Raw genomic sequence first — 22,831 nt, 5'->3', positions numbered from 1 at the left:
GGAAGCAGGAAATAGAGTGGGACACAAACAGTGGAGTTGGGCTGAAGATGGAGGGCAAAGGCCATTAGCCAAGAATGAAGGACACATCTACAGCCTGTAAAGGGTGTGAACATGGATTCCCCACCCTCCCATACATTTGAGCTTCTAGAAGGAGCATACCTTTGCTCAGACCTCAACATTAGCCCTGTTCTGAACTGTTCTGAACGTCTGGTCTAGAGAGCTGTAAAGGTTCATGGTAACTACAGTAGCCAAAAAAAAAAAAAAAAAAAAAAAAAAAAGGTCATGTGGGGATCACTAGAACCACTAAATTTAAGAACGTGCTTCCAGGGTGAGGATGCAGCTCAGCTGGTAGAGTACCTGCTGTGTGGGAAGCGCTGGGGTTAGTCCCCCAACACCTTATCAAACCAGGCATGGTGGCACATGCTATCCCAGCACTCCAGAGGCAGAGGCAGAACATTTCCAATCAGGGATGGTAGCACCCACCTCTACCTCCATTCCCAGTGCCAGGGAGGCCACAGACAAAAAGAGCTTTAACTTGATCAAAGCACCAGAGATCCATTGCTCCTGCCTCCCCATAGCCAGGCTTTTGAAGACTCAACAAAGAATCACTGCTTCATGTCTGTGGTCAAGTTTTTGCTTGAAGATCGCCCAAAGCAGCCATAGTTGGTCTCTAGCTCTAACTTTCAAACCTCATTGATATGTATCTGGTGGCTGGGACCCAATTCACACATGGACCATCAGTTGCCTGTTCAACTTTCCAGCCACTGTTTGGCCATCTAGGGCTCACGGGAAGACCTTGCAGCAGCCTAGCCACAGATGAGTACAACCCCTGGGCTAAACTGTTGGCCCAAAGTCCCTTACTTAGCAAGAGAGTTATGGGGACAGACTTAGAATCCATTTTCAGTTTCATTTCTAGTTTTAGCTTCTAACTGCCACACATCACAGCAGAGGGCTGTCCCACTAGAGTCACTGGTCACTTTGAGAGCAGTCGGCAGCTCAGATGCTGTGCACAAAGGTGATGGAGGTAGCAAGAGCAACAGAGACCAACAGAGACCAACAGAGACCAGGTTACGGGTGGTAATGATGATCCACGAGGTGCCGCCATAAAGGCCACACAGGGCCATTGAAAATTCTTTCTTTCACTCCTTTCTTCCATAGGGTCTTTTGCAGGGAGGGGAGAAACAAGCTGTTTTGCATTTTGTATGTGAAGAATGGTTTAAAATAAAAATTGAAGGGCTGAGTCTGATAGAAATTTGAGGCTTGGTCCTGGTCACACACCACGACTGTGGTCATTCAGTGAGCTCTCGTTCTGATCACACTCTGGCCCTAACTCTGGTCACACACTGACCCTTCATCCTGTTCACAGGCTGACCACCAATCCCCATCTCACTCTGACCCTGATGTGGATACACACTGAGTTCTGATCCTGTGTTATACACGAAGCCCCAACCCCATCAAACTCTAAGCTTGGAGCTCTCTTACACTGTGTCCCAACTGTCCCATGCTGAGCCTGGATTTTACCCTAGACTGACTCTCACTCTCAGCCTGATCTCTGGCTACACACAGGTCTTCCTTGGAGCTGAACTCTTGCAACTATCCTGGAAGGCCCCTGATGACCCCCTAATGATGGGGGCTGTCAGGCAAAAGAATGATTCATGTGGCACAGCCTCTGCTATTGCTGTGTCTGCAGCCCAGAGCTCACATCTTTAAACAGTTTAAAAAATGTCAGCTTTAGGAGGTGAAGGATGGCTGGACAATGCTTGCTTAGGATTTGATAAATGGAATTGGAATTGAGGTAGTAGGAGGAGCATGATGTGAGAAGGCAGAGGGAACGAAGGTGAGTTTCTAGAATATTCTGCTTCTCTTTCTACCAGGATGGGGGTCCTGGAACTCCCCCAAAACCAGGTAGATATTGGGAAGGATGTACTTGAAGCCTGTGTGGTATGCACTCTAGCCTTCTGTCTGCAGAGCCTCCAGGAGAACTCACGCTCATAGCCCCAAGCCAGTGGGGTCTTAGTGAGGGCAGGGCTGAGGGTGCTAAGCCTCTCAAGCACTGGGATCTACAGGTCAGGCTCTGGGAAGCATGGCAGAGGCAGTAGGATTCTCCCTGTCAGAGGAAGCTGAAGGTAACATTAGACTAGAAAATGTCACATCTAGTGGCAGGCAGGTACTATGCTTAATCAAGCTGGGGTAGCAAATGTGTTTGGAGTTGTAAGTGCTTGAGATATCCCTGGCTTTCTCGGATCATCACTACTGTTCTCCCTTCTATCTTGGCTCACTTGAACCATGACTGCTCATCCCTGTGCAGATTTCTGTCTATCATGAATCTAGTAGGCTTCTGTCCAGTTCCTAAAACCTTAGGGATAAGAAACGGTTCCACCCAATACCAGGCGTGATCACCTATAGGAAGATGAACCCTTCCTAATGGACAGCTAGTTACAGTCTCTGGAGTCCACTGTCAGCACAGCCGAGCTATCCAGGGAGACTCTGCTCCAGTCTTTCACTCTACCATGATGACTCTCGTCCTCTGGGCGTAGCTCACTGACCTGACTGCTGGACCCTGAGCTCAGGACATTTCCTAGGTCCAATGTGGCAGGGAAGCCGCCAGCTCTTGAGCTGAACGTCCCTCCAATGGTCTTTGTAAGTAACTTGTCATTGAGCCTCCACAGTAGGGCTGTTGGTAGACCTTCTGACATTAAGAAATCAAAGCTCAAAGAGGTTAAGTAACCCGTGCCAGGGCTCAGAGATAGTAGAAGTTGGATCCTCAGTTCAGACTCGGGTTCTGTGGAGGCAGTGTCTGGGAATCTGGCAGTGGGTCACATGTAGGCTCTGGCTTTCTTACCACCTGGTTCAGGCTGCAGGCAATTTCTGACCCTGGCCATGGACAATCAGTGATTGCGAGCTGATTGACGTGGGACAGAGCCTGCTGGATCTGCCTGCCCTCTGCATCTGAAAAACTGGGATGGGCTCTGCTTCATACAAACCAGCTCTCCCTTTGGTGTAGGGGAGGTAACCGTGGTCCTCTTGAAGCCAGTCTGAGGTGAGAGCATGGACCTTCTCAGGAGGCCCCTCTGTGATGGCTACTCGTTGTTGCCAATGGGAAGTCTCAGTGAGGAGCCGTCCAGATCAGGTTGCCCCTAGGGGATTGACTGTCTTGAGGTCAGAACTGAATGTGGGTGGCACCATTTCCTAGGCTGGGCTCTGATTGTATGAAGCAGGCTAAGTGCATAGCAAGAAAGCAAACGTGCAAGGCTGTGTTTAAGTCCCTCTCTGCTCCGCACCGTGGATAAGATGCCTTGAGTTCCTGCTGTGTCTGCCCTACAACTGTGGGCCGTGACCTGGAAGTGTAAGCTGAAACAAACCCTTTCTCCTCTCAGTTGCTTTTGTCCGAAAAGTCTATCCCAGCAACAGACTTGACAAGGGAAACTGCCTTCTTCCCGCTCTCTTTCCTGTTAGAACTTCTCTCAGTGACCATGTGCAAGAGTGAGGATGCCAAAGGCAGTTGGGGCTCTGAAGGATGTGGTGTGAGAGCATCTTGATCTTATATCCAGGGGCTTCTGGTAGTACCAGGCCAGAGTCCATGGATCTTTGCAGGTATGAGAATCCCCCAGTTGCTTGAGTCCTGAGGACACCATTCTGTGACACCCAGTGGGGAGTTGCATTGAGGGCCATTCACATAGGAGTTGTACCACTCCCATTGAAGGCAGTTCTGATAGGGTGGGGGCATAGGCATAGGGGAAAGGATACTGCCTCCCTGGCCACCAGCATTGCAGGCGTGGAAGAACGTATGGACGGATTTAACAAGCCTTTGCTCATCTGGAGCTTCAGGCAGACAGCTCATAGGGCAAATGCACTGACTCAGCTCATGTTCACTTCCCTGCGTCCCATCCAATCCCTGACGACTGACAATTGCTTGGGAAATGCATCATCGGCATGGTTGGTGTTCTAGTGGAGGGCAGAAGTGAAGTCTTTTTTTAAAATTATGTTTAAAGAGTGTAAAAACCATTTCTCAGCCCTGAGCTGATGCTCCAAAATTAAAAGAAAAAAATTAAAGCCAAATAAGGAAAAAGCAAAAGACAAAAACAAAAAACAAAAACAACAAAAACAAACAAAAAAACACAAAACAAACAAACAAAACACCCAACAAAAAGCAAAACAAACAAAAACAATGAAAACTCCAAACTGGATGAGGGCTTCTGAAACTCCCACCTCAGAGCAGGAGATTCGGGCAACATGGTCTCACATGCTTCACCCCATCAAGCCTCAAGAAGCACTTCCTTCTTTTCAGGAAGTCCCCTGGAACCAGAAAACCCTTATGATCCTGCTTGGACCGCTGGAGTCAAGGCAAGAGGGATACTTATTTCCTGTGGACTCACTGGGAACCTGTCAAGTTCTCAGAAGTACATTGAACTTTTCTGCCCTCGGAAGGCCGTGACCCAGTAGGGAGGACGGCTGTGGTATGGGAGATAAACTTGAGTGCAGTGAGGAAGGTGGGTGGCAGGGATGCTCAGACCCACTGGGGGCAGAAGGGAAGCATGACAATGAAGGAGAATCACATTCACATGACCCCGGGGCCAGCACCAATGAGTGAGTTACCAGGCAGGGTAGGGATACTGATGAGTATCTGCCTCACCCAGAGGGGACCTGTTGCCCTACTCCTGCTAACTGGTTCTGTGTGGCAATGGCACCCCAGTGATGTCACAGCTACTGATTTCCTCCCCAGGAAATCTAAATTCGTATAAAACTGTCTTTAAAAACAACAATAATAACAACAAAATGGCCAGGCAATATTGGCACAGGCCTTTAATCCCAGCACTCACAAGGCAGAGGCAGGCAGATGGATCTCTGAGTTTGAGGCCAGCCTGGTCTACAGAGAAAGTTCCAGGGGATCCAGGTCTACCAGGAGAAACCATGTCTTAAAAAAACAAAACAAAGCACAAACACACATACACACAAACCCAAAACAAATTAACCAAATAGAAAACAACAAACAAAACAATAAAACAAACAAAAACCCACCAGGAATTAAAGCAGGTATACAGGCTTCCAGTGTGTGAGCTCTGATTGAGGGTCAGTGCTCAGGGAGCATGAGAGTTAGCTGGGTTAGTTTGACTAAGGAGTGACTGAGTTCCAGGGGCTCTCAGATCCTCTTGCCACAGGCTAGGGAAGACCACCACCCAGACTACCACCTGGATGCTGCTCCCAGGCTTCATGGGGCACCAGACGTTCTTAAGTATGTCAAGAAGTCTGAGGGAAAGGCCTCCTTCTGGAAGGAGGGCAGATGCGCATTCTGAGCAGGCACTGAGGATGCCATGTCTGGGGATCTACCTCTGCCTATACCAGGCCTGGAGGGAAGTCTCTATTGACAGTGGCTGTTGCCTTGCTCTCAGACTCTGGGAACAATCCACTGGGTCCTCCTGTTACAGTGTCAGTCTTGGAGGCACTTGGAAGCTCCCAAGTTGAGCTCTTGTCTTGTTCTTGACCATGCTCCCCTAGGTGCCTCTCAGACCAAAGCAACCGTTACCTCTGCACTCTGCAGAGTCACCCCCCCTCACAGGTGACTTCCCCTCTACACTCCTGAGCTTTGGGACAAATGAACCTCTTCCTAGCACTGATGCCAAGCAGTGTCGGTTTTTAAGGGGACAAGGAACAGAGATAGTACCTAGCTTGCTGACTTTGGGGAGGTAACTCTCCAAACTCCTGGGTCACCTATAAGCCTCATATTACAGTTTGGATATGATGTGTCCCCTCAAAAAGCTCATGTGTAAAGGGCTTAGCCCACACCTGATGGATCTAATCCTTGAGAGGTGACTGAAACGTGAGGATTCTGACCTAATCAATGGATCATGCCATCGATAGACTCATTATTCGATGACATTATTGGAGTTGTGGAAACTAGGAAGTGGAACCTGACTGGAGGAAGTAGGCTGCAGTGTAGCCCCTTCCTGTCTGTCTCTCTGCTCCCTAGCTGCCAAGAGGTGAACACCCCTGCTCCGTAACACTCCTCCTGTCTGTTTGCCTCGGGCAGAAGCTGTGGACTGAATCCTTTGAAACTGCTAGCCAAGTAAAGCCTTCCTCCCCCTCAGGTAGTTTACTCACTAATACTGTCATAACGACAGAGAACTGGTCAACCTCCTCTGAAGTGGGCTCAGTCATCACTACCACCATCTGCCTGGGGAAATTCTCCATTCTCACAGGAGCATTCCTGACCAGGACCAGTATAGAAAACCCCACAAAGATTGGGGGGTCCTAAAGGGGCTCATGGAGCCCCAGCCCTCCCTTAGAATCTAAAAGAAGCTAATGATTGGTAAGAAACAATTTTTTTTAGTGGTGTAGTCATGGGTAAGTTTCCAGTGCTCTTGTAAATAGACCTACTAAAACAGAGTCAACAAAAGTAAATACATAAAAATAAATGATAAATAACTATTTTAAAAAGGAAGGAAGGAAAAGAAAAAAGTCACAAGAGTAGAAGGAAGGATTAGTTGAGATGAGTAGGAGGGTCAACAGGGGTAGGTAGGAACAAAAGAGGATAATGAGAGATAAATACATTATATATATATATTAATCAAAAAACAGTATATTGTATAAAATGTCACAATGAAGCCCACTATTATCTATAATTAACACATGCTAATTAAAAACCTTCAAAATGAAATTTCGAAGAACCAAAAGGCATCAGGGTCCAGACCTCTTTCCAAACCTCTTCCATGGCTTCCATGGTCTGCACCTTATAGTGAGCCCCGAGTTGCCCTGTCTCCTGGGGGACATAGGGTGGGCGGGGCAGCCCTTGAGACTGGGTTCTGTGGCACTTCTGAGATGGTCTGTCACATGGTGAGCCTGTTTCACAGAGCTTCTGACCCCTGCACATTCCAGCAGAAACAGGAGGGACAGCAGAGCCTCAGGCAGGTGTATGAGCTTGAGTGTTCCTGACAGGGAGTCAGATCCCATCAGCAAGGGGCCCAGGCCCTAGGCAGTGTTGGCCTGAGGTCACCTGAGCCCCCTCCCTCTTTTCAGCTTGTTTGCTGGAGTCCAGTAAAGGAGAAGAGTAAATGAAAATGAGGGCTGTGCTGGGGTGCAGGGCAGGCAGGTGGGCAGGGGCAGGGCACATGAAAATCCCAGCTGGCTGATGTGTATCAGAAAGACACAACCTTGGCATCCTGCCTACCTGGCTTGTGGGGGACAGAATGGTAGGATACAATGGTTTTCTAGGGCATGAGTATACCCAGATTACCATGGTGCTGACTGCTGGTTTCATTTAGGCATTGAATGAATCCCTCCCTATCTGCTGGATAGCACATCATTGACTTGTCCTAAAGACAAGACTTTCATCTCAGACCAGGAAATGCTCTGCCCGCTATCTCCACCCTGTCAAGGGAACAGAGTAAATTGGTGAGAGCTGCGGATGGGAGGGGAACAGCTAAAGTTCATAGCAAAGAGTTTCCTCAGCTGTTCCATTTTACCCCGGTTTTGCTCCAACATCTTCCCTCTGCTTTAATAGTCACTCCAGCTATCTTTGCTTTAATGTCCCTATAGCTCCAGATGACCTTCATCCTCACTTCTAGGTACCCAGGGATACCCATTCCAAAGGAGAGGCCATAGACACTTGCTTCATAGGTTTCCCAAACGACAGCAACATCAGGTTCCTGCTTTGTGACTCTAAGAAGTTTTCCTTTCCTCATTTGTTTCCTTGCCTGACCTGTGAAAGGATGGTTGTGGTTAATCCATTTGCTCAATAAATAAGTATTGAACAACCTGTTCTGAACAGGGAGGGCCCAGCTGAATCTGTTTAGTGTTGGTTAAAAGACATGGCCTGGCACCTGGCATGCGCAAGGTTGTCAATAAATGCCAGCTTTCTTACATGAGTCAGTTTTGGAAGGAGAAATGGGTGAGGCATGGAGATGGGAGAGGTGGGGACAGAGAAAAGGACTCAGGAGTGGGTGTGGAGGGCTGAGCCTGCTGCTTCTTGGATTCCCACCCCCAAACCACCTACTCTTGTTAACATGTCCTGGCTCTGTCTAAGAACAAAGGATGGTGTGTGTGTGTGTGTGTGTGTCTGTGTGTGTGCCTATGTGTGTGTGCCTGTGTGTGTATATGTGTGTGTGTGCCTGTGAGTGGTGTGTGAGTGTGTGCGTGCGTGCGTGCGTGCGTGTGTATGTATGTGAATGGTGTATCCTGCTTTCTGCCCTTGGTTAGAGCCGACCACTTCTGTTGACTACATAGTTGGCCCCTTGGTCCCATGTGTAACCAACAGAGACAAGGGTCCTCCTTATTCTCATGCACTCAAGGACACTGCAGTGTGTCTATCCTACCAAAATGGCATCAGGCTGAGGAGCCTGCAGCCCCTGGCATGTTTCTGAGTAGCTTCCTCATCAAACCGGCCCCTCTGACTTCTGGCAATTTTTTTTCCCTAGGCATTTTGGTAAGGCTAGACCCAGTAAACACCCTGACTTGTCAAGTCTGAAACTTCACATTCTTCATTCCTGTTCAGCTTTGACACCTCAAACCAGGCTCTCAGAGAGGAGAGACAGAGTTTATGTGCACATGGGGGCAATGCGTGTGTATGTCTGTGCATGCATGCACAGGCAGCAGCATAAGATCTGGCGCACTGGAGGTCTTCCACGGTGGCTGACTGAATGAATGCACAGTATATGAACCTGGGGAACTCATTAATGCATTTGACAACCATTTATCAAATCTGTGATCCATTCGGTTTTGGGCTGAGACAGGGGCTATGACGTACAGGTTGACAGTAACCAAGTTTTCTCCAAACAGAAGGTTCACGGGCTTTCTCCTTCCAGCACATTTCTTACCCTCCAAGGCTTGTGCGATTCTTGGGCCACCTAATGTCTACCCTTATGCCAGGACACATATGAGTGCTAAGAAACTGGATTTGGGTTTGAATCCTAACTCATATTGTATGTCCTTTAGTAAAGGACTCGACTTCTCTCTCAGACCTCAGTTTTCCCATCTGGAAAATAGGCACAAGTAAAATAAAACGACCTAGCTTGTAATTTCTGTGAGGAATGAATGAGATAAGGCACATGCTCACACATTTCCAGTGCATAGTATGTGCTCATTAGTGGGGCTATTTACTATGCTTAGGCCCTCTCTGCTATGAGGGCCAGCTTAGCTCCCTCCTACCGACTCCAGAGCACCTGCAGCACGAGGAATTGCACACAGCAGATGGCAGGTGAAATCCTACTTCCTAGAAGCAGATAACTTCCTAGGAGCATAGCCGGACACCAGCAGAAGCCTGGAGACTGGGAGGAGCAGGAGGCTGAGCTGACGTGCGTGCTCTGAGGGTGGAGTACCTGCTCTGATGGCGAGAATGTCTTTTCCCCCTGGGTGGACATGGTCTGTGTTTCAAGTCTTAAGAAGTCTATCCCACTGCCAGTGAGGTTTGGATGTGGTGGGAACATCAAGAGCTTTCTGAGTCTTCACCATGGTGGACCTGTATCTAAAAACCAGGACGCACTCACACTATGCCCCACGTGGGCACAGGTGGTTGAGGTTATCTGTGACCAAACACAGTCATATGAGCCTGAGTCAGAGAGGCATTTGAGAAAGGGGAAAAACAATCCCTCACTCAGGGCTCTCAGAGACCCTGGTCCTGGGCCTCAGTTTCACCCCCTGTGAAATGGGGACTATTCTGTAAGTTTCATCTCCATAATGGTTGAAAAGATGAGAAAAACTAGCTCATCACTGATGAGGGGAAAAACAGTCTCAGAGAGAAGAGATGAATGGGAACTGTTCAGTTCAGGGAGGGTAAGCCCTTGCTGGCCTACTTGGATGAGCTAGCCCCAACCGGCCCCAGCTGGCTGTCAATGGACTCCTGTTCTGGTGGCTGCACCACACTGGCTTTGTAGGGCACTGACCTCAACAAAGTGGGGACAGATCTCATCCTGTGATACCCTAGGTCGGCCAGATTTTCCAGTTATGTCCTGCTAGTCCCTACTCTGGCATTATTACACAGCACCTCCCCAGGCCGGGGCAGTGGGTGCTGGCAGAGCACAAGGCCCTCCTGGCAGGTTGTGATTCTGTATTAATAGAAATGTCCAAGGCTGATGCTCTCACCAGTTCACTGACCATGCCTCTGCTCCAGGTGGGGCTAATGAGTCACACTGTGGCCATCTTCTAGCCTCAAGCTGTTTGTGATACTTCTGACTCAGAATGGCTTCTGACCCCATGGAAATGGCTTCCACTTAGCCCCTCTACCACTGGATATGTAGGCTGGGCCACGCTGACCACGGTAGCCAGGTAGTGCCTTCAATTTATGTAGAGTGTGTACACTCATCACCCTGCTGGGTCCCTGTGACTGCTCCTGAGATGGTGAAGACTATCAGACCCATTTTACAGTAGAAAAGGTCGAGGCAAGTGAATTGGCCCAGTTGCTATAAAGCAGGGCCAGGCGTAGTCTGTAAACTACTAGTTCTTGGGAACAGAAAAGTTCTGTGACATTGGGTCTGTTACTTCACCTCTCTGAACCTCTCAGTCTTCTCATTTGAAAAATGGGACAGTGAGGTACTGTTATATGGTGTGTTGAGCACAGCGACCAGCTCAGTAAATGGGACCAGTACGACCCTCGGGCCATTTCAAGGCTGTTGCTGGGAAGATCAAAACGCCAGTGAAGCTCTGTTGCTGCTAGACTCTTCCTGCATCTTCACTCGGGACTTAGTAAGGTGAGCGAGGGTTTGGGTGTGAAGAAGTAGGAGCAAGGCGGAGACCCTGGGCACCCTAACTCCTGGTTTTCTCACTCCGGCTGCCTGCCTGAGGTAGACGGCCAAGCGCGTCTGTGTCCTGGGTCCCAACACTGTGACAGATGCTGCCACTGTCCACAGACCTTGGGTCTGCTCAGGGACAAGACCTGAGAAGTCTAAACTCCAGAGCTAAGAATGGGAACTGAAAGATCGGAGTAGGTTGGCCTTCTCAGATTGGACCGGCCTGGTCCTGCAGGCTCCATAGCTGCCAGCCTCCTGGCAGTGCAGCCTGCCTCACCTCAGGCCATCCCTCTGTGTTTGGGGCAATCCTAAGATACAGGGGTGAAGGCGGGGTTGCCTCTTCATGTGACCCTGTCTCAGGGGAGACAAGGAACAGGTCTGCCCAGGAGGACAGAGGTGCTTCTGGGTCTAGGAGTGATGCCAACTTGGGGTTCTAAGTTCTTACTTTCTCAGATGAGCCCAGCCCTGGCATACTGTTTCCTCAGCTTTTCTCTAGTTGCTGAGTTCCCTGGATTGGAAACAGCCCAGGTTAGTAATCATAGACTTCCATGGTGTGTGTGTGGGGGGTTGTACTGGGCACGGTAGGGGTCAGCTCCCTTCAGGGAGGGTGAACTCTGGGCATCTGGTTGTTTAGGATGCGCTTTCTGAAGGCTTTGGGGCCTATGGGCCCGGATCCTTAAGTGTTTATGAATTTTATTATGACTGTGTTTGTTTAAATATATATATATATATTTATAGCTCTATGCATCCCCCGCACCACCCCCCCAAGCCCCTAGTTCTTGCCCTTAGCTTTCTGTTTGGTGGCTGTGTAGGGCAGCACTGTCTGCGTGCTCTTGTCTGATACTGTCTGAGTGCTGCTGTTCCTTGTGACCCTCCGGGTCTGTTCTGGGGCCAACGTGGGGCCCAAGCGTCGGGTGGTCAACGGAGAGCGTTTGGTCTTGTAGGGGGCTGGGGAGGGCTTGAGGGGGCCTGTGTGTGGCTCCACACGGGGCAGCTCTGGGGCCAGGCCCGCCTCTTCCTCCTCTACCTCCTCACCATCCCCCTCTTCATCGTCACAGCACAGAGCGTGGTAGAGCACTTTGTCACTGAACCGTACCCTCTCCCTTGTCCCTGGAGTCCGCTGGGGCACCTGGCCCTTTGCAGGGCCAGCACTGAAGGCCTCTTCACTGGAGGAGTCTGGTGTCTCCACTCGTGGCCCATTGGGGATGGGCAAACCACCATTCATGAGCTGGTAGTCAGGGCCTGTGCCTGGCCGTGGTGCCTCAGGACCATCCACCGAGTCTGATGGGGTAGAGACATCCAGGAAGGAACAGAACTCCCAGCTGTCTGAGAGGATATCAGCCGTCATGAAGTCCAGGTGGCCCAGGTCAAAGGGACCGCCTGCACCTGCCTTGTCACTGCTGGAGGTGCTGCTCACAGTGGCCGTGGTCCAGTCATCTGGCTCCAGTTCAAAGTCAAAGTCAGAGGTTAGCTTGTCGATCTGACTCACCACCTGGCCAGGGAAGGGAGAGGAGGTGAGAGGGGCTAGGTGGGACTCAGAATTACCTAGGGGTGTGTGTGTGTGTGTTTGTGTGTGTGTGTGCGTGTGAGAGAGAGGGGGGGGAGAAGAAGAAGAGGAGGAGGAGGGAGAGGAGGGAGAGGAGGAGACGGAGGAGGAGAAGGCTAGCTCCTGGCATGTTGCCTCTGAAAGATGCTGCCGGAACTGAAGGCAGCACACAGGTTTGTTTACTGTTAAGAACCCAAATTGGGGCTGAGAAAATAGTTCAGCTGGTAAAGTGCTTGCTTTATAAACATGAGGACTTGAGTTTGACTTGTAGAACCCATCTTAAAAAAAAAAAAACCAAAAACAAAAAACCCTGGGCATAGTAGTGAGTACTTATAATCCTAGCCTTGGGAAGCCTAGGGATGTGGAGCCGGGAGGATCCCTGGGGCTTGCTGGCCAGCCGGCCAAGCCTACTTGGCAAGTTACAGATTACTGAGAGGCTGCCTCAAACACACACAAAACCAAATTGCACAAGTGGACCACTTGTTCGGAACACTCCTTTAGTCCCCTGGAGGGAGGCAGACTGCCTTTCACCAGGCACCCTGTCTATCCACATAGCTTTCTCTCTCTAACACACTTGCTGTTTGGGGTGAGGATAGCATAGTGACTGGGGTTTAAGCTCCTTCTGATTGAAAGGGGGTCAAATAAAAGAGGTCGAGGGTCTCTAGCAGGCCCTGAAAACCATGCCCTAGGGACCTCCTAGATGCTGGCCATAACGCGGTAGCTGGACTTGAAGTCAGTGGACTTGAAGTCAAATGACAAGGGACAGTCAGAAAAAAAGACCCTGCCCAGCATCTTGGAACCCTCACTGCCACCAGTTAATGACTCATCTCCAGGATCTCTTTCCAGCACTGGAGACTGGAGCAACAGGTGTGTGGCACTGGCTGAGTCACCCTCCCTCTCTGGTACCCTCGTGCTCTGGGACCCCCTCCCTCCTTGTTCCCTTGTCCATTGATGAATGGAGATCAATCCAGGCTTGCTGGAGAAAAGAATAAAGGCAGGATTCTTTGGAAGTAATAAAAAAACCATCCACCCTGGCCCAGAGGTGACTGTTGAAGCCACTGTGGAGGTCACTGTACCCTATTCTGCCTGCCCACCTCCCACCCACCCCAAGGGAAACCCTTGGTCTCTGAGCAGGCAGCCCTTCCTGCAGATACACAGCTGCCTATGCTGTTTTTAGCACATAAATCGGGGTTGTCTGCAGTGAGGGGGGGCGGCAGATTAGGTAAAGGCCTAGGGAGAATAGAGAGCATGAAGCTGAAGAGAGGAGAGTCAGGCCAGGACTCAAACATAAAACAATAAAGACTAAGCCATGGAGACTCGGGGACAAAGCCATGTAGTGAGCCACCAGGAACTGCATCTGGCTTCCAGCGTCTGGTTGGCATTATCTGCCTGGGTTCAGGGAGGTCAGTTAATAAATTAACTAAGTAAGTCCTAACCCATAACTCATTCCTGGGAACTGCTACCACGAGATGCTGTTCCAGGCATGGTGAGGTGTGGGTAGAAAGTAGCCCAGCATAAAGCACAAAGACACTACCTGCAGCACCTGGACCAGTGGGGGACTGTCCCTAGCCCTCTTCAGGTCTGGTTTTCAACCTCTAAGTGGGGTGAACTTGTTTACTTCTAAGGAAGATTCAAGGAATCTGCAAGACTCAGTATGAGAAGGTATTTAGGCCTGCAGCAAACCAGAGGAGTCAGGACCCCTTGGACAAGTCACCTAAGCTGGCTGGGACTCAATGTCATTTACCATCGAGTGTCTGACCAATGTCAGCAGAGCTTCACAGGGAGGACTCAGAGGAGCCCCAGGATCAAAGCGATGTCATCACATACCTCAGATCATCTCATTAGCACTAGGCTTTGAGATGATCTACACCCTTCCTGGGATACTCTACACCCTTGAAAGCATAATGCTTTCAGGGGCTGCCTCTTTGGCCTGATGGCTGGGTGCTGGGGCAGTCTTAGGAGCTGGCTCTGCCGTTCAGACAGCCGCATGCTCAGATGGGACTCTCTGATTAGTGAGAGTTGTCAGCAGCTGCTGCTGCCCAAGGCTGGGGGTGCCAGGAGGAAGCTGGAGTTGAATGGCTTGGCTGAAATCCCACAGATTCAGCCGAGGCCAGGCTTAGTGAAGCTCGGCAGTGCTATCAGGCCCCAGGCCTGAGGGATAGCAGGGGTGTCTCAGGTACACCCAGCAGAAGCCTAGAGGCCCAGGAACCCGGACATGCTTCTGTCACGGACGGAGGAGGCCCTGGCTGGCCACCTGTTCTAGCCGCCTTCCCATTGGGTCCCTTCCCTTCTTCATTAGCATCCTTTCTTGGTTCTGCAGGGGGTATGGAGGAAGGCAGAGCGAGCAGGAGGCAGTCTTTAGGTCTCATGTCTGCCCCCTGTTGGCAGTGGAACTGAAGGAAGATAATAATTCACTTCTAAGTTGTATCCTCTAGCTCTGACAACCCTCTCCTTGCTCAGGGAGATGAACATGAAAGAGATATGAACATATTTTAAACTACAGTGTTAGGACAGCCAAACCCCTTAGTACCTGGGCTCTGGAAGCCAGAGCTAGACTCCAGCCCTGACCTCACTACTTACGAGCAATCTTAACTAAGTTACTCAACTTTCTTCTCTCTGCCTGAGAGCTGCTGTGAGGACTTAAGCTAATGCCCCTGGGAGAGCATGCAGAACAGTGTAAAACACCGACATCCACCATGCACCATGAGCGCAGAGCCAGGACCAAGAGCAGATGGGAATCAGGTTCTCACCTAAGAAATGCCACGCTGATGGGTGGGTTTCAGAGCCTGCTCAGAATGCCAGGATATGGTAGTGTGCCTTCCATAGCCTGTGTGCCAGCACTGCCCATTTTGCCTGAAGTGTGGGTGTGTCCATTCAGAACAGAACTACAAGAGGTTCATGAGGCCCGTGGCTGTGAGGCTCACGGGCAGATCTGGCTTCCCAACTACTTAATGAACAGAAGTGAGGGTGAGAAAGGGAAGCCCTGTGCCCGCAGAACCCATCTTCTGGCAAGGCCATGGTCAGCCCATAAACCTGCTAATCCTTCCCTGGTGCCCCGTTTCACAGGTCAACATGGAGAGCAAGTGTGGAACAGACCCATGCTACCTGACTGTCTCGAAATCTGTGATTTCTCTCCGAGATTTAATAATCATTTTGCCTACATGTAATTTGGGATTGTCTTGGAGTGCAGAGAAATAATTATATACACAGAAGGAAAGAGGGGGAGAAAGAACCAGAAACATCTCAAAGCTGGGGCACTAGAGAGACACTGATGAATCTACCTGTGCTATTGTGCTTGCTGACAGGGAAACTGAGGCCTAGCACGTGGAAAGGGTTGAGGTAAAGCCAGGAGGGGAGTCCTGACTCCTGGGTCTGGCATCTTACAAACAAGATTAAACTGTTCCAGAGGGGCCAAGAGGGAGCACTGTGGAGGGAGAGTAGAGCTGAGGGTCGAGACAGAACCTAGCCCCTGTCCCAAGGGTGTCTCTCACCTCTGTCTTGATCTCAGCCTTGCCCACTGAATCTCCCCCAACAATAACTTCCTGCAAGTGCTGGGTTCATGCTCTGCATTAGGGATTTCCTGATCAGCCTCAGGACCACATCACCCCTCTGCCTCCAACCCTCCCCTTCTCCAAAACCTTTCCAAACACCACCCCCTTTCCCCTCCAGCAAGTGGCCTCCCCCTCATCTCTCTGCACATTTTCCAGAGCTGGAGCTCCAGCTGCCACTAGGTTCACCTGGTGTGCCCTCCCTCCCACCATCATCCTCACTTCCTGGAGGAAGCCTTGCTGGTCCCCAGCTGAGGGCGATATTGGTCACAGTTATACATCTATGTTGTGATATGGTCGGTATCTGCCTCCCTACTAGACAGGAAGCCTAAGAAAGAACAAATTAGGGTCTGTTTCACCTATCATTGCGCTCCTGGCTTGGTATGGATATTGGCCCACTCTATAAACACAGCTGAAAGAAGGCAGGGAGGCATGAGTGCATGCATTTCTGCATGCACATGTGTATGCACTCCTGCTTGCCTGTGCGCACACACATGGGTGCACATCCCCTGAGGCTCAAGAGCCAGTGCTGAGGGATCCAGACTCATAGACACAGTGTCCCACCCCTTCCTTCTTTCCCAGATCCCTGGGCAGCCAGTTACATAACTGGGGATCCTGCATTATTTATGACCACTGATTATTTTTTAATTCTGTGATTACATTGTTTATTATCTTCCTGGGGGGCTGTGGCATTGGGGAGAGAGGGAGTGAGCTGACCATGATTCACGGCTCTCATCCTGCAGTTTGGCCTAATTGGCTACGGAGCCTCTGTGAATCTGTCCGGAGGAAGAGAAAGCAAAAGGAGAAAAAGGAGGAAAGAAAGGCACGGACAAAAAAATAAGGAAAAAATCCACCAAGGTTTCACTGAGCTGCGGGTACTAAGCTGACCCACTTTGGCTCAGCCCTTTGGTCCCCAGGTTCTCCTGCTCCAGCTGCTTTCTGGTAGGCCACATTTATTTATCTCTTACTAGCAAGGCCTGTGGCTTTCCACGCCACCTTTACACATGGCACCTGGCCGATGGACAGGAGAGAAACAGGCTGCCACACTGCCTGCCTCCTATGCCAAGCAGGCGTGGGACCCTCCACTGCCACCTCAGGCTGAGGAGGGGCTGTGCCTACCCCACTCTCCTGAGGCTCTCGGGAGACAGAGGTGACAGCACCCCCATGTTATTTCCTACTCAAGATGCACGGTTGCTGTGGGGGTACAGGTGGTTAATAAAGGATCACTTTGAACGCCCACCTTCCCCCGCACGGAACAGGAGGAAGTGAGTGCATGTTCAAGGTGAGCCCAGAATCTGGTGGGCTAAGGATGAAGACCCCTTCACCCTGTGTGGGAGCTCTGAGTCTGTGGGCAGCAGGCAATACTGTAGGAAGGCAGAAATATAACCAAGATATATTATTAAAGTGTGTGGGCTTCTAACTGACAGCAAACTTAAGTTCTATGCTCTGATGCACAGGGTCCATGGGATGCTGCCCCATCCCAGACCCCTGCCCTTCTCTCATCCTCTTCCCACTGACTTCCCGATGATGGGCACACTCCCTCCTCCAGATCTGGGTACAACAGCTCCCACCACCTGCCACTCTCTTCCCCTAGATGTCTGCTGTTATCTGCAAAAACCACTTTATAGGTGTCCCCTGAGTGCCCTCATCCCTGTCAGTCTCCCTCCTTTCCTCACTGGGTAGGGGGTAGAACTACCTTCCACGGGTGACCTATTTGAGGTCTCTACCAGAGCCAGGACCTGGCCCCAACCTGCCTGTGTTTGGCTAAAATGCTGACGCAAGACTCTGGAAAACAAGGGCAGTGCATGGAAGTGCTAGACTCACTCAGAAACAATACCTTGCAGGGCCTAGCTCTATGGGAGAGCACCTGCCTAGCACGCGTCGCTGGGCCCAAGGTTTGATACCTAACACTGCAAAGCAGAAAAACGAAACAAAAAAGAGGTGGCTTTGTGTCTGTTTTATGTGATTTATATAAGGGAGAATAGAAACCTTTGGTATCTTCCTTTTAAGGATGGGCGGGCAGAAGCAGAGAAACAAAGTAACTTTCCCAAGCTCACAAAGTTCAGGAGGTGGAGCTCTGAGGACTGAACCGGAACTCTAGCCACCTGGCCTGTGCTCTTTGTCCCTTGGGATGGTCTGTCTCTAAAGAAGATCCATGGAATCTGAGGAGTTTAGGGAACCTGCTGGGATGGGCCTGGCATCCTGAGTATTGGGGAACCTGGGAGAAACGAGGGCTAATTAATGTCTGACTGTCATGCCACATCCCTGGACACTTCGGTTTCAGCTTTCAAAGTGCTTTCAAATTCCTTACCTCCCTTAGTCCCCCACCCCTACCCAGGGAGCTGATGGCAGAGCTGTGGTGGGGACTGGGAGGGTGGACAGAGGGAACTCCAAATCCTCCGCAAGTGTGAGCAGGTATCGGCCCCTCCTTCATGCTATGCCTACAATGTCACCATGTTAGATATCACTTGCAGCATCCCTGTGAGGGACAAGACATCAGAAGCCCCTGTTCTGAGAGGAGCAAAAGGAGGCTCAGGGGCTTAGAGCAGAGGCTTTGGTGGCTTGCATCTTTCGGTCAATTTCAGGCTTTGTGCTCAGGAGTGTGTGTGTGGGTGTCTTCCAGGGCTAGTGGTGACTGGCAGGGAAGAGGAGGTACAGACAGCAGAGCCCGCTTCTTGCTGCCCGGCTCCTTTCAACAAGGTTCCTGTGCAATACCCCCGCCAACCATGTTTGTAACCCTGGTCTCCATACTTAAGTATTTGGGCTGAGCTGGCAGGTGCTGACATCGGGTATGATGAGGGAATAGGGGCTTGCTCATTCTACCATGGGCCCGCCACAGCGCTGATAGAGAAGCACTACAGAGGGCCTGAATGGAGCCAGCCAAATCAGCTTTATGTCTTCCTGAAGGACCTAGAGCTACACCAGAAGTTTGATACCAGGACCTGAGCTCCATAGATACTCCTGTTCCCAACAACCTCCAGCCCACAGGAAGTTGGTAATGACATCTCTTCTCCGTTTGGGTCTCTCTTCCTCTCTGTCCAGCACCCTATGCACACATCCCTTTCTGGGGGAACTAGGGAGCTCTGAGGCTCAACCTCCACCCAGCTGGGTACCATTGGCAGCGGGCAGGCAGTGGCATACGGGGTAGACTCTGGTTTCCATAGCAACCTGCCAAAGTCTTGGGTGGAGACACATGGCCTACAGATGTGGGGGGAGGGGACTCATCACTCTGTCCTGGCTCAGACCTCTGGGGTGTACAGACTATCACCTAGAGTGCTGGGGTGAGGGGCATGGGAATCAGTAAGTCTGAAAGGGATGATGGAGGCATCTAAAAGCTCCATAAGTTAACCCTGGCACTTGGGCACAACTCAAGCATCAGGCATCCCTCAGAAGTTGTCAAAACGCTGAAGTTATACAGCAGCCTTCCTGTGAAGTTTCAAATAGGTATTGGGAATCTTGAGTTCTAGGCTCAATCCTGTTATGGGTGGGTTGTGTGGCTCTGGGCAAGCCCCTATTCCTCTCTGGGCCCCAGTTTCTTCAATAGTTAAGTGGATAGGGCTTGTCTGAACTACCTGTGAGATCCCGCCAGGTTCTTTTTTTTTTGGTTCTTTTTTTCGGAGCTGGGGACCGAACCCAGGGCCCCGCCAGGTTCTTGATAACTACGCTGAGGCAGAAGAGGCAGGGGTCTGGAAGATGCCCCACTGGGAGTTGTACAAAGGCTAACCCCCAGGATTATAGAAAATACCAGCTCATGTTGGGGTCCCATGTCCAGGCCTGAGACTGACAGTTTGGATAGTTCCCATGGCCCTGATAAAACTGCAGAACATCCAGAATAAGACAGGCTGGGGGTGGGGAGGGGTTTCCTAATCCTCTGGATTCATGAGGTCAGAGGAAGATTGTTTAGGGGCTGTGGTCTTTGGTGTCCAAATTGTATTATGGAACCCAGAGCCCAGCAGCCCAGCATATGGGCAGGAGCACTACCACCTCTCAGTCCTGTCTCTGGTGAGTTATCTCCTGGCAGGATTCATGAAGCAGACCCTGGACCATTGGCTACACTGCTTTTAAGAGGCCTGACTTCAATTCACAGCTCCCTTCAAACAACCGCTCTCCCTGGCTTGGATTCAGACCATGCTGCAAAGGCATGGCCCAAGGCTTGCCCATTTCCTCAGCTTCCTAGAGCCTCCTTCCCCAAACATAGCTGGTGGGGGAGCTGGAGTCCATAACTCAGAATGATCCATTCTCCCTCTCTCTCTGCAGGGGCCCTGGTTACAATCAGTTGAAAGTTGCCTAAAGCCCACCTGGCTGGTGAAATGGGACCCAGCGGGCAAATTCAGGCCAGCGGCTCAGAATGCTGGTCATGCATTTTAGACTTGAACACAGCCCAGGGGGCAGGGTGGAAGACATGTGTACCTCATTACTCCAGCAATCTGGGAAGCAGTAATTAAACTAGGCTCTGCTTAGAAAGACAGAGAGGCTTTCTCTGTGACTTTTTGGTCCTTGCAAAAAAACACCCAGAAGCATGTCCTGTCGCGGGTTGGGGGTTGGGGTGGGGACTCAGCTCCATTAAAAAGAATTCCATTTTTTCTTCAATGAACAGAAGGACCTCTGATCCTTACCAGCAGCTCCTGGCCACCTTTTGACCCCAGGGCAGGGAGGCTGCAGCTGGTTTTAACTCCTCTCTGCCTTTGGAAATAAGAGTTTGGAATATCTGATCCCTGAAGTAAATCTTTTTGAGCTAGGCCCCAAGCAGTGAGGATTGACTAACAGAGCCATCCACTCTCCTAGAGTCCTTGCTCAGAGTCCAGGAGGCAAACAGTGGGGTCAAGGGGCAGCTTGGGTTTCAGAAGAATGTGTCCCATTAAGAATGGAGTAGGGCAGATTTAGTCCTCATTGAGCACCCTGAGTGCTAACCATAAAGATAGGCTCACTGATAGCTGCTCAGACATTCTCTGCCACACCAAGGCCCCATTACTAGCTCCAGGGATAGGGATTTTAAGCAAAACAGATTTGAGGCAAGGAGAATGGAAAGGGTGGTCCTCAGCGGAACAGCCCATGTGCACATAGCATTGCACACTCAAACACAGGTAAATGCTTTACTGCTGAGCCCAGCCAGGAAGGGTGAGGGTCTGTGTGGCCCCTGTTGGCCTCTCACTCACCTCCCTCAGCTCCTTAGCCACTTCTTTGAGTTCCCTCAGGATGCCTTCAAGTTGCCCGATGACCATCTTCATGCGCTGTCGAATCCGCTCTCTTTCTCCACCACTGTTGGGGTCGTCACTGGGCTGCCCGAGGTCCGGGGCACCCCGAATGTTCATCCTTCACCACGTGGCCGCAAGCCTGCCCATACTCGCCCCAGCGGGGCACACACTTCGTCTGCCTCCACGGAGCCCCCCTCGGACGGGCAGAGCTCCACATCTTAACGGCCCCCCAGCCTACCCTGGCCTTGGGCGGCCCTCACCCAGCCCCTGCTGCCTGCCACTCCACCTACTCGCCTCTGGGTGGGGGATGGAGCACCCAGAGGGAGACAGAATCTGACGGGGGTGGGGGGGTCAAGGTGAGGACACAGGAGGGCAAGGGGAGGGGCCTTGGGCCCAAGAACAGCTTCCAGGACTTGAAGTGCCAATGGTGTACAGAGCTGATCTTTGCCTGAATCTGGATGCGGAGGCAGGGGGATGATTCTGCAAGGACTAAGGGTAAGAGATGCCCTTGGGATGGGGGAAGGCAGCAATCCCCTCGCAACTCCTAGGCAGTTACAAAGGCAGAGGTCTTTAGATGCAGCCGAACCAGCAGAGGGACGGTGATCAGGGTCTTCCAGATGTGGAGGGGGCTCCAGATGTGAACAGCGCTGGAGAGGGAACTGGATTGGAGGAGGGCAGCCCCCTGCAGAAAGAGCGAGCCTGGCGTCAGCTCTCCCAGGCTGCTGCACCAGCCTGCTGCTGCTGCCTCCCTCTTCTCCCTGCCTGCACCCTCCTTCCTAGCTGGAGATTTATTTATTTATTTTGTTTGTGGGGAGGGGTGGTGGAGGCAGATGGTTTTCAGCATGCCCCTCATCTACAGGAAGAGTGGAGGAGCCCCTGTTTTAGAGGCATGAGTCCTCAGCCTCCTCTGGGGCACTCTAGCCGTGCCCCCCCCCCCCCGTCCCCAGGCACCAACCAAGCTTGGCCAGACAGGTTCAGCACAGGGCCTCTCCAGTTCTTCACCCTTCTTTCAATGACCACAGGGTGCCCTCCTACCCAGAGGACCCTTCCTCTCCCAGCCCCGCCTTCCCTCCGAAGCCGAACTCCCCTACTCACCGAGGGTTGGGGCAGAGGCCTTTCCTCTAAGCAATGTCGGGGGCCGAGCCCCAAGACGAGATTGGGGGGCCCCCAAGGCTCCCTAGGGCGGGCTTCTCTTTCTGGACCCTTCGGCTCCTGGCCTCAGGAAGGTCCTCCGATCGGTGACCGGAGACATCTGGGCGGTGGGAGGGGGCGGGGCCTCCGCGCTCCCGGGAAGGGGGCGAAAAAAAAATCTCCCCACCACGCTGGCCAGGCTCCGGGTCGCGAGGGTCCGGCGAGCTCGGGGGCCCCGAGGCCACAGGTGACCCGAGCCGAGGTAACACCAGTCCGGTCCAGGCGACTGAGTCAAAGTCGGAGGGCTGGGGAGGGCGCCGGGATCCCCTCAGCCCACGCCCGGCATTCCCCGGGCTCCACTGGGTTCGCGATTCTCTCTGTCCATTCCAGATCGTCAGGTCTGAGCCCCTCCGGGGTCTGTCCTGCCCCTGCCTTGCTCTGCCCTTCCCGAGCTGGCACTACTAGGCGTCCGGAGTGCACTCAGCCGGGACCCAGAATGTCGGTGCTCCCGCCGGGGTGGCGTCTGGAGCGGCCGTAGAAACCGCTCAGCTCAGCCCGGCAGTCGGCTCCATCAACGTTGGGAAAAGTCCGATTTCTTCGAGTCTCGGGGGAGGGGCCGCGGCCGTGGCCTGGGGGACCGGGTGTCGAACACGGTGGAGATGAGAGCACGAGGTGGGGGGCGGGGGAAGATTA

The 22,831-nt window shown here is 51.7% G+C and overlaps 1 protein-coding gene across 1 annotated transcript; it reads right to left on the bottom strand.

The window, feature by feature from the left end:
• Positions 1 to 11,425: 11,425 nt before the first annotated feature.
• On the bottom strand, positions 11,426 to 22,122 carry Insyn1 (inhibitory synaptic factor 1). Its single transcript, NM_001113791.1, has 3 exons — positions 22,103 to 22,122; positions 20,969 to 21,689; positions 11,426 to 12,210 (listed from the first exon to the last, which is right to left on the bottom strand). The coding sequence occupies exons 2-3, from the start codon at positions 21,122 to 21,124 to the stop codon at positions 11,491 to 11,493; spliced, it is 876 nt and encodes a 291-aa protein (NP_001107263.1). The 5' UTR covers positions 21,125 to 21,689; positions 22,103 to 22,122; the 3' UTR covers positions 11,426 to 11,490.
• Between the last annotated feature and the right edge of the window lie 709 nt (positions 22,123 to 22,831).

This window comes from Rattus norvegicus, chromosome 8 (genome assembly GCF_036323735.1).
Source record: "Rattus norvegicus strain BN/NHsdMcwi chromosome 8, GRCr8, whole genome shotgun sequence".
NCBI lineage: Eukaryota > Metazoa > Chordata > Mammalia > Rodentia > Muridae > Rattus > Rattus norvegicus.
The sequence above is the reverse complement of the archived record's forward strand: the minus strand, read 5'-3'. Positions and strand labels throughout refer to the sequence as shown.